We start from the raw sequence: 11,508 nt of genomic DNA on the forward strand, positions 1-11,508 counted from the left end.
TCTTTTGCGGCTTGAATGTGGTCCTAGTGGTATACGTGCCCTTCGCTTCTTGAAACGTTGATAAATGCTAAACTCGTACGACCTTTCTAAGCATCGCAGCGATCAACGGGTAGTACCACATTATATAAAACAGTGGAATTATTATCAAACTTAGCCGTCTGTGTCCCCAACCTCAATTTCTTCTGTTTACCCATATTACACCATCCACGATGGGCTATTTTCCATATTAACTGAAAGACCACTTCGTATAACTTGACTTTTGCAGCTAAATAACGAAGCAGGCAACCGTTGAAAATAATTCGAGGCTCTAGAAAATACCGGTTTAATTAGTAGATGCTAGGTACAATGAGTCCTAAATAGTGAGGTGAAAAGGCACCGTGGATTGTGCAACTAAGCCGAGGCGTTTGGCGACCACTCCAGCGAGGGCTATTATTGGTTCCTACCATCGTCATTTTCACCTTTGTCGTCATGTCAGGGAGAAAGGTGGTCTCGTGTATAGTTGCAATAAATAGTGGGCTCGGAAGTTTGTCCACATTAGAAGGGTGCGACGCCAGCGCAGGGAGGAATAACTTGATTTGGCACGGTTTTTATGATCCAAAGGGGGATAATGTGATCGCTGGAGATTTAAGAGAGAGGTGGGTGGTAGTTTGTGAATGAAGTCGATTTTCTTGGAAGAAAATGTTATCTGTTGTGTACAGCCATGTTTCGAAAAGGTATTGTTCCTGGGAGAAAAGGCCACTTTGGATGCGGATTTAAAGTATATGGGCAAGGTGAGAAATAGTCGAGTAAAACGAATGTTAACTAGTGGCAATGAGGTTTCTGGTTGATTTGGTGGTTATTGGGCCACGGCAGAGATAGCGAAGATATTTGTACAACAGCGAAGTAAGTTACCAAATCCGAGCCATAAGAATCATCAATGTGATATTGTCAATTCCCGTGTTTATGATTGCAAAATCCGGTTAAGTCAGAGGATTTTTCTGGCCAAGGTACGTCTTATCGGCGTGGAATCATTGTTTTGGAAGAAAATCGGGTGTAAGCTGATGATATTTCATTTCCACGGGACGATATCCATGGTATCCATATATTTATCGACTGCAAAAAGTGGTATCTACTGTTGTGAATGGTTGACCACCACGATAGCAACTATTTCTGTTGGGAAAAACCTGTCCTACATCCATACCTCGCTTACATTCCGCTTATAATCTGTAAAAAAAGCTCCCGGTAGACGGAATTGGCCAATTCGAGGGGGGGGAAGGGGGCCCAAAGATACAGATACGGTGACGTAGAGGAACTGAAGGAGTGAAGGAGTGAAGATGGTTGATTATGAATTGTGATTAGTGTTACTTGTGATTAGTTTTAGTAAATGTGTTACTTCGTATGAATTTCTATGAAATACTACGTGTTCTTCTGAACGTTATTTCATGAAAAATCAAACTGCGTGTTACTAAATGTATTACTTACTATGAAAATGTGAATTAATATGAATTTGTACGTGTTACTACGGATTACTATGTATTACTATGTGCTACTATATGTCTATATTTATATATATAGATAAATATATATGAGATTGGTATCATTGTGAGGTTCATATGATTAGAGGTGTGGGAATGAATGAAACATGATATATATATATATCTATTTATATCTATTTATTTATAAATTTAGAGAATTTCCATTTTAGAGAATTTCCTATTATATGGGAATTCTTCGCTGCCTATTGCCAGACTCTTCCCATATTCTTTAGGTTGTATATTCTTGAAAAAGTGTAACATCGATGTGTCTATGGATGTGGATGTTTCATTGTGTTTGTCTCGATGTGTGTGTCTCGATCTAATTATATCATTCTCTGTGTATGTGTATTTTACTTGGAGTACTCAGTTTGTCACTCACACTCTCTCGCTATCGACTTTCTCAACTCCCAATACTTTCACTGCTCTCAATGCTCTCCCCACGGTGAATTCAACGCCTGCCTTTTGCAACTACATATATTCAACATTCTCCTGATTTCATTTATTGAGATGAAATAGCAGCCCAAAGGGGTTTGGTAGAGAGATTTCATCGGGTTTCTCATTGTTCTGATTTCTCTCTCACTGTCTTTCTCTTACTCTCTATTTGTTTACCCCATAAAAAACCCACTCACATCACGTATCCAACTCGTGAAGGCACATCCCCATACATCCACGACCATAGATGCCCTGCGCTCAATATCATCTGGTAATGTGTCTTTTATCTCTTGTAATGGGATCTTTTGTCAAATTTGCACCCAAACTTCGACTACCTGATTTTGTCCTATAAAGCCATTCTCACTCACAATACGAACTCCCCGACTCTACAGTACTTACTCTTTCGTGGTACAGTGTTCTTATTTATTATTCAAACGGCCCTAATTGATTCATATTAAACCCCAATAAGTTCAAGTTCACACTTCCCACGCAATTAGCTGTGGGATATTATTTCTTTGTATGACCAAATGGCTGCAAATTTGAATTGAAATTGGAACCACTCACAGTACACTCAATCACAATAGATACCAACCCGATCACAATACACTCACCTACAATACACTCACTCACCCACCACTCTCATTTCCCACTCTCACAATGGATTTGGCTCTCATGGGGTTGTGCAATGCCTCTGAAAGCCTACTATTTCTGGAACATTGATCTCCGGAATAAGCACTCACTTACAGAGTACTCCCAATTGTAGTAGACTCACTGATAATACACTCTCACAGTACACTCTCACTCTTTAGTAGTACACACTCATACAATCATACTCACTCACATACTCATTCACAAAGACATTACCGACTCTTACAAAACACTCACACAATCACAATCACAATACTCACTTACTTAATTACACTTCCCACTGTCAGAGTAAACGCTCACTTAGAGTATTAGAGTATACACACACAATACTCACTTATAGTGAACTCACTCACACAATCACTCACTTACAATACACATACTCATAGTAAACTCACTCATTTACAATACACTTACAATACACTTACAATACGCAGTATACTATCACTCACTAACTCACTCACTCACTACTCCGACTGTCACTCTCATTTCCGACTATAACAGTACTCACTTACAGTACACTCTCACTCACTCACACTTTCTTAGTACACTCACTTCCATACACACCCTCTTACAGTACACTCACTCACTAATACTCACTGTCCACTCACTTACTCCGTAAGTGAGCTCGACGACGTGAGCTCGTGACCTCGTCGCACCCCCCCTACCAGTACTCCCTTTCTTTTTTTTTAATTTTCCCTTCTTCCTGCCCGCCGCCAAAAAAATAAATCGGTTTTTTTTTTGTTTTTTTTTTGTTTTTTTTTGGCTTTCACTTTTCACCATCGAAGACTTGTTGCAAATACCAGCTGTTTATCGAGTTTTACCACCGTTCTCGTTCTTCCAACGGCTCCAAACTCCTCTGAACCCGTCCGCCACCGTGCCCGCTTGTTCTGGTCTCGAAATTCCGGCGAAAATCGCCCTCCAACTCGTGTTTTCCCCGATCTCTGTGTTTCCAAACACTCCATTGATCATCAAAGAATCCGTGGTTATCACGGTCTAACCACTCGTAGAAACCCATTCGAACCCAGCAAAAAGCTCCACCAGATAGCCTTCGACATTTGTCCGCGGTCTGGCCCGTTTTCTGTCATGTACAATCTTCATTTCCCGCTGTCTGGGTCCAATTCCGGAGCTGCTTCGCAGACTCCTGTGACCAATTCGATCCCAAACTCTTTGGCCAATACCGTTGGTTCGGTGGGTTCTGGTGCCGCTAGCAACTCCATGTTGGGTATGAACGTCGATAGGACCAAGGGCATCCACCCCATGCCGCAGCATTTCGCGCAGACGTCTGGTTCGTATTTTGCTAGGGCCTCCCAGAGTCCTGTTCCACCGATAAACGGAGCTCTGAATGTTTCAGTGGCTGTCGGAGGAGTCGCCGGATCTGGTGCCAATGGCACCGCCGGAGCACATCAGGGTCACCATCGAGCCATCTTGCACCAGGGAGTCAATGTTGCCGGAGCTTTGGCGTATCCCAATGTGCCAGGATCGGGTCCTTTGGGTTTACATCAACAACAACAACATCAGATTCAACAACAACAAGTTGGACAACAACAGCAGCAGCAAGTAGGACAACAGCAGCAAGTTGGACAGCAGCAGCTTCAGCAGCACCAGCAACAGCAAATTCGCCAGCAGCAGAGCCATCGTCAGCATCATGGCCTGCAATTGCTGCAATTACACCATTCCCAGATGATGCCACAGTACCAACAAAGCGTTCAACAGAATGTTCAACAAGCAGCAGCTCAACAGCAGCAGCAGGGCTCTCCCCAGCAGAATAACCAGTCGATCTACCAAACTCAATTGCAACAACAGCAGCAGCAAGCCCAACAACATCAACAGCAACAACAGCATCAGCTGATTCAGCAAATGGTCCAACAACAACAAGCTCAACAGCAACACCAGCAGCTGCCAAAACTTCATGATCAGCAGCAGCAAATGGACCAGGCCCAGCTCCAACAATACCAGATTCAATTGCAACAGTATCAATACCAGCAGCAACATCAACATCCACAGTACTATCAACAATACCAGCAATACCAGCAGCAGCAGCAACAACAACAACAGCAACAGCAGCAGCAACAGCAGCAGCAGCAGCAGCAACTTAACCAACAGCACACTCAACAACAGCAACAACGTACTCTTCAACAACAACAACTAACATTAACTCAACAACAATTACAACAGCAGCAACAAGCTCAGCAAGCTCAGCAAGCTCAACAAGCCCAAGCCCAAGCTCAAGCCCAAGCTCAAGCCCAAGCCCAAGCACAGGCGGAGGCTCAAGCACAGGCTCAAGCACAAGCACAGGTTCAAGCTCAACAACAACAGCAGCTTCTCCAACAGCAGAGCTCTCCTCAACTGAAGAAATTATCTGTAAAGCAACCAAGACAGAAGAGAAGTAGTAAGAAACAGCAGCCGGTTGAACAGCAAGTCCAGCTGCCACAGGTTCAACAGCACCAATTGGCACGTCTTCAGGAGGAGGAAAGAAGAAGACGTGAAGAGCAACTCCAACTTCAACTCGATGCACAGGCCCAAACGCAAGTGGTTAATGATCATAATCAACAGCAGATTCAGCATCAACAACATCAGCAGCAGCAGCAGCAACAACAGCAGCAACAACAACAACAACAACAACAACAACAACAACAACAACAACAACAACAACAACAACAACAACAACAGCAGCATCAGCAACAACAGATTCCACCTAGACCACCAGTATCCCAACCAACAGATGCCAAGAAGAGAAGGGGCCGTCCTAAAAAGCTCATTCTTGACCCAGAAACAAACACCTACATAGATTCATCTCATCCTAACTTCAAGCACTTGAACAAGGTTCTCAAGGAGTCCAATGCGGTGTCATTGCTTGGAGATGGTTTCAAGAACGGAAACGCCAGAAATGGCAAATCTAAGAACCCAGCGAATGATGTCTTCAGTGCCAGTATCAGTAAGTTGTACGAACAGCCAACGTACTTGAGAACGTTGGAAGATGATGCTGTCAAGCAATTGCTCCAGAGAAAGGACAAGAGAGGTAGGCCCAGAAAGTTCCCCGTTGAACAAACTGGTATCACCATTAAGGGTATCAGAGTTAATGGTAGTCTCAAGCATCGTGTGAAGAAGCCAACTACTTCGTGAAGAGACTATCGATTGGATTGGGGTTTCTTTGGTGAACTGTGAAGATATGGCTTTGTTCAATCAACTCGGGCCAAGTATTCGTAACTTCGAGTATTCACTGCTGTTTCTTCTTACTTGTGCAAACTGGCAGAACTACAAGCTTGCTGCTTCTGTAATTTGTTCACTTCGGCAAACTGGCTATTTACAACTTCAACAAACAAAGAGAACCGAATTCTATTTGAACTCATCATCATGCGATCTATCATTTGATGAAGGGATTACGCTCTGCCTATTAATATTATTCTTACGTATCAACGACGAGTTCCTTCTATCACTTCAACAAGCACTCATCAACTGCTCAACCACCACCCAGCGCAGCACTATATTAATGCTCCAATGAATAAGACACCTTGTCCAATCCCGTGTCTTTTGTATACTTTCTTTTCTACTCCAGTGTTAATGACTCCACGAAGGTGGACTCGTTTCCTCCTAATCACAATCTATACTATGTACTATATTTATCCGTCGAAGAAGCTCTGTAATATATATTAGACTTTCTGATATTGGACCAGGTTGTAGAGAAGTCTCCTCAACGATAGTAATTACAACATTATGATCAGGTTATAGAGAAACCTCCTCAACGATAACAATTACAAGATTATGACCATGTCTTCCCAGCGTATATCCATTTTACCATACACGATTTATAAATACTAATAAATACTATAACAACCCTCTACATAATCCGATTCATAAACCGACCCATGGCTATCATAGGAGCACACACAGCCTTCACCATCATACACAACGCATCGACCAAGAGACTCAACTCATACAAGATCCAGACGAAGATCACGAGTTCAATTAAGATCACAATGGTCTGTAAATTGGGGAAGTACTCCGCTATCACATCAATGGGTGCAAAAATGATCTTCATTATCTTAATACTCTTTATCAACGAGTTGATGTTGGATATGATCGTAACAGCACTTCCATCGGCCTTGATCATATATCTTCCTTCAGCAATGCTTGCTGATTTTGCAGCCGGTTCCAAAGAAGAGTACGACGTCGGTGGAGTGGCTTCAAGTTGCTTGGTGATCGGATTGTAATACAACTCTTCTGTTATTTCGCTGTCATCATCATATTCAATAATGAACTCTTTGTTTTCGTCGTCTGAACCTTGCAAGACAGAAGGATCAAAAGATCTATGAGTTCTGACCTCTGACCTCACCAAAGACTTCGAAGATTTGGCACTTTTTGCAACTACTAACTGCTGGTCGTTGAACATCATGGCAGCAGGTTCGTTCCATTTGGAAACAAGGGTCTTGTAGTTCTTCTTGAGTGCTTGGAAGTTCTTTGGAGTAAGTGATATCTTTCTGGTGGTCTTGGGTTTCTTCGGCTTCGGTTCTGGCTTTGGAGACGAATGACTGGCGATGTCTGGTTCATGTTCAGGCACTGCTGGTTCCTTCACGATCTCTCCTTTTTCCCCTTCATCATTGTGGATCTCTTCAATCTTCAGTTGTGCTGCATTCCCATCATTCAGAGCTGCAGCGGTTTCGTACACCAACCATGAAAGTAAATAGTTCCACAACGGATGAAATTCTGGATTCTGTCCAACCTTTCTTGCTTCAACTGCAGCAGCAGTCTCCTTGACCTGTTGTGGTTCTACCTCGGCTTTCTTATCGACTTTCACTTCTTCTTTTTCTTCTACATGGGCTTCTTCCTTTGCCTTTTTAATGACCTCCTTCTCCTCCTTGACCTTCAGTTCGATCTGATGTTGTTTAATAGCATTATTCTTGAAGTCCTTTCCTAGTTCCTTTTTGGCCTTCTTCATCTTCTTCCTGAACACCTTACTGAGCTTCTTGTTCTTCTTGGGAGCCTTGTGGTCCTCTTCAAACACAACATCTCCCATCGGGTTGGCATTTTCATATTCATAAACAATCTCTTCGTCGTCATCGTCACTGACCTCCTTGACGAAGACTTCCTGGGGGGCTTTTTTCTTGGATTTTTTGTTATGGTCATAGTAGTTATACTCGGAGTAGTTGTCCTTCCCTAGCACCACCTGGACGTTCTTAATGAAGTTCTTCTTTTTGGGTTCTCCGTCGAACACGAATTCCATGGGATTATATTTATCTGTGCTCTCCTCCAGGTCCTGAAAGACGTCTCTAAACGTCTTATGTGTGTATAGCTTCGGCTTATATACGGCTTCGTCGTATCTCTGCTTCTGCTCCATATAGTACCCGTCGTAACCTACTATATCCTTCGGAGTCGGGGCTTCTTTAGGCTCGTAGGGTTTACGTTTGACAGCGTGGTGAGGAGTCACCCTATTTGACTGCTGAATTATTAATTGTGCAGGGGTTATTTCTTGTCCCAATTCTCCCGATTCAAAGCTGTCAACATCGCCGTCGTTAACTGGCAGTTTCTGGTGAATTCCACCTGTTTTGCTTGATTTCGGTATGGAAGACTGGTTGCTATCTGCCCTTTTAATAGAAAGCGCCTGATGGGAGCCCCCCGATTGGCTAGAAGACATCGCCGACGACCTGACTGATTTGGACATCTTGGTACTCTTGGGTCCAAGAATGTTACTCACCTTGAACCTAGACTTGCTTCTAGGGCTTTCGGGCGGTGTATGCCCATTATATGACTGTTCCAGGGCCCCATGCTTTTGGTTGCGAATTTTGGTTGGAGGGTGGTACAATGATTCAGGCTGGTAATCCAAGCCTTGGTCTTGGTAGTATTCTTCCGGAGCAAAACCGGTTTCGTCGTCTAATTGGTGACGTGGGTTGTTGTACAATGGCCTGTAGAACGTTTCGTGTTGTTGGTTACGAGGAGAACGTCGTTGTTGGTCCAAGTAGTTCTCGGAGTAGTAGGCATTCCTGGTTACGTTCATAGTTAACGAAGATGATGAGAATGCTGCTACTGATAGGGTAGAAACGGCTAGGATTTCGAGAAAATTACTTGGAAAGAAGCCCAATAAACTCTGGCATCGATCTGTTCGGATCTGATCTGATCCCAAATTTCAAAACACCATCTCAATTGTGTTTCTGGTTCCCCAGAGAGTTCCATATAAACAGATGGCTGGCTGAAAAATCGGGGTATACCCCTCCTGCATAGTACCGCATCATTCCTGATCTTACGGGTTGCGCGTTGGGTATATAAGCCGCGTTGTATTGGAAACTGGGTATTCTTCACCTAATCAGGACTGTACTACGGCATATAGACCGGAGAATTCGCAAAAAAAAATATGATTTCAATAACATTGATATACAATAGAATTTTGAGATCACGTGACTTTATTGAATTTATGGTTCCATGGTTTAATTATCCATCCATAGGGGTTTTCGTGGTTTTAGGGGGGAAGGGGGAAGATGGGAAGTTGTTGTCAATAAGGAGGTTTTGGAATTGAATTTTGGGCCCTTTTTGGGGTTGGTGTGGGAGGATTTTCATGGGAAGAGGTGGGTGTTTCTCCAATTTATACTACTAAGCTAAGTTAATAAATACCATACAAATATTCAATATATATATATATATGTATAATAATATACAAATATACAATAATATACAAATTTACACTAATATACACTATTCAATATTCAGCAATAGACGAATCAACAATACCATACAAAAATACAAATACCATACAAATATACAATAAATCCAAATATACATGGAAATGGCTAACTTTCCAGTAAAACTTACCTAACAACGCTCCCCAAAATCCTCCCTTTTTTTATATCCAAATCACGGCCAAATCCACCTCCATCGCCCTCCCTACCCCCTTATCTCTCTCCATCTCGTCTCCCTACCTTACCTCAGAAATCTCCCCATTCCTCCATAACCCTTCAGAAACACCACCAGGTCTCCCAAAAGATGCCGCAAAATCGGTTCTTGCAGCCTCCGCACGACCGTAAATGGGAGTACTACTGCGGCACAGGTGTATTAACGAGGATTAGCTATATGCACGCCGATAGATAATCCGAATGCCAAAAAATCGATGAATCATAAGAAACTACTTAGTTTGCAATGGTGATTTCTAGGGTATTTTCAGAGGTATTATTGACCTTGGAAGTGTTGTAGTATATCTGAAAGTGCTGGTAAAAATGTTACGTGCGTCAAAAGTGAATTTTTCAGGCTTAAATCGCCGAAGTATTGGGTCTGGAGCCCCATTTCTTCGTCGAATTAACCTTGTAATGCCCTTCGATAGGTCAATGTCTAGCACTAGACACAACTGGTCGAGTTCAACGGACTATTCGCCTATCACAGCGCATTCGTATATCAATAACGATGACATTTTATCAACAATTAGCAAACGGGAAATCGCCAAACACCTCAAGAACCTCGGCCCGTTCCCCTCGTACTCCAACCTTCTTAATCCCCAGCACTTCTACCAGAACGAAGTGTTGATGGAATACCTGAAAAAGGACCCTCATCCGGTATCTTTGAGGCAATTGGCTGGTTACGGCAGGCTGTTGACCAAGCAGAAAATTCTCAATAGTGCCAACTTCGTCAGAATTGAGCTTCCTATTCGTTTAGCCATGAGAATCAGAGATCTCCAGATTTTACCATTTGGAATTGTGAATAACTTCCACTTGGCACAGATCTACGAGAGTTACTACCACCTGTTCAATGCTTTCAGGAAGATACCACAAATCAAGACATTGGACCAAAACGACAAGTTTTGCGAGACGTTATCGGCATTATTAGATGACCATTTCTTCAACTTGTCTCATCTCATGATGGGAGCACTTGAAGTATCAATTCTCACGAACTTGGGTCGTGAGGAGTTGGACAACTTCATGAGTTCGATGATTCGTTCGAGAATCAGTAGAAGAGTCATTGTGGAAGAGCATTTGTCACTTTCTGAGAACTATCGCTCGAATCCTTATGCTGTGAAACCACCTCATTTTCTTGGTGAGATCTTTCAGGACTGTAACGCAGCTAAACACTTTAATATCGTAGCAGACACAGTGAAGAATTCGATGATTCCTATCTTTCCGAAGAAGGAGAACATGCCAGACCTTGAGATTGAAGGAGACTTGTCCACAAGCTTCCCATTTATGGTACCTCATCTTCACTACATGTTGGGTGAGATTTTAAGAAACTCGTATGAAGCTACCATTAAGACACACGGCAAAATGACCACGAAGAAGCTTCCACCAATCAAAGTCACACTTATCAACTTAGATAAGAATGTAATCTTCCGTATTTCCGATCAGGGTGGAGGTATCAGCCATGATCATTTAAAGACAGTGTGGTCATTCCGCAAAGATCCCGCTGGAGCCAGAAGAAGTTTGGCCAATTTCCACAGAATCCCAGGGTTGCAGCTCTACTCGGACTTGAAGGTAACCGCTGCTGGCTCGTCTATTGTAGAGACAAATAACCACACAAGGCATAAGCTCTTGCACCAGACGTCATTGAATGACTTGGAGCCAACCACAAAGACGAAGAAATCGACCCTTGACAGTTTAATCGACCGTCCTTATGAGAACAAGTTAGATTTAGGTCTTCCAATGTGTAAGGTGTATGCTGACTATTGGAATGGAGACTTGACGATGAACTCATTGGAGGGATACGGTAGTGATACCAGTTTGACATTAAGGAAATTGGGTTACCATTCGAATGTTTTACAATTGGATAGAGCGTGATTGGGAGGAGATGAATGAGGAGAAGCTTTCGTATTCCAACATATCCAGAGACGGTAACACCATTTTCTATTTGTATATTACGACTTATTTAGAAGAAGTTCATGTCATTTGTATGGCATATTATATAATGAATGAAATGAAATGATATGATATGAATTGAAGGAAGT

The 11,508-nt window shown here is 42.6% G+C and overlaps 3 protein-coding genes across 3 annotated transcripts; 2 read left to right on the forward strand and 1 right to left on the reverse strand. All coding sequences in view use genetic code 12, as the record gives it.

Annotated features, from left to right (window-relative positions):
• The first annotated feature begins 3,525 nt into the window (after nt 1–3,525).
• On the forward strand, nt 3,526–5,904 carry RJT20DRAFT_46978 (uncharacterized protein). Its single transcript, XM_064920269.1, has one exon. The coding sequence runs from the start codon at nt 3,678–3,680 to the stop codon at nt 5,715–5,717; it is 2,040 nt and encodes a 679-aa protein (XP_064773501.1). The 5' UTR covers nt 3,526–3,677; the 3' UTR covers nt 5,718–5,904.
• Nucleotides 5,905–6,364: 460 nt separating this feature from the next.
• On the reverse strand, nt 6,365–8,702 carry RJT20DRAFT_128646 (uncharacterized protein). Its single transcript, XM_064917316.1, has one exon. The coding sequence runs from the start codon at nt 8,584–8,586 to the stop codon at nt 6,433–6,435; it is 2,154 nt and encodes a 717-aa protein (XP_064773502.1). The 5' UTR covers nt 8,587–8,702; the 3' UTR covers nt 6,365–6,432.
• A 1,030-nt stretch (nt 8,703–9,732) lies between these two features.
• On the forward strand, nt 9,733–11,503 carry RJT20DRAFT_128647 (alpha-ketoacid dehydrogenase kinase family protein). Its single transcript, XM_064917317.1, has one exon. The coding sequence runs from the start codon at nt 9,797–9,799 to the stop codon at nt 11,339–11,341; it is 1,545 nt and encodes a 514-aa protein (XP_064773503.1). The 5' UTR covers nt 9,733–9,796; the 3' UTR covers nt 11,342–11,503.
• The last annotated feature ends 5 nt before the right edge of the window (nt 11,504–11,508 follow it).

Source organism: Scheffersomyces xylosifermentans (assembly GCF_036884685.1).
Source record: "Scheffersomyces xylosifermentans strain CBS 12540 chromosome Unknown RJT20scaffold_5, whole genome shotgun sequence".
NCBI classification, from domain to species: Eukaryota; Fungi; Ascomycota; class Pichiomycetes; order Serinales; family Debaryomycetaceae; genus Scheffersomyces; species Scheffersomyces xylosifermentans.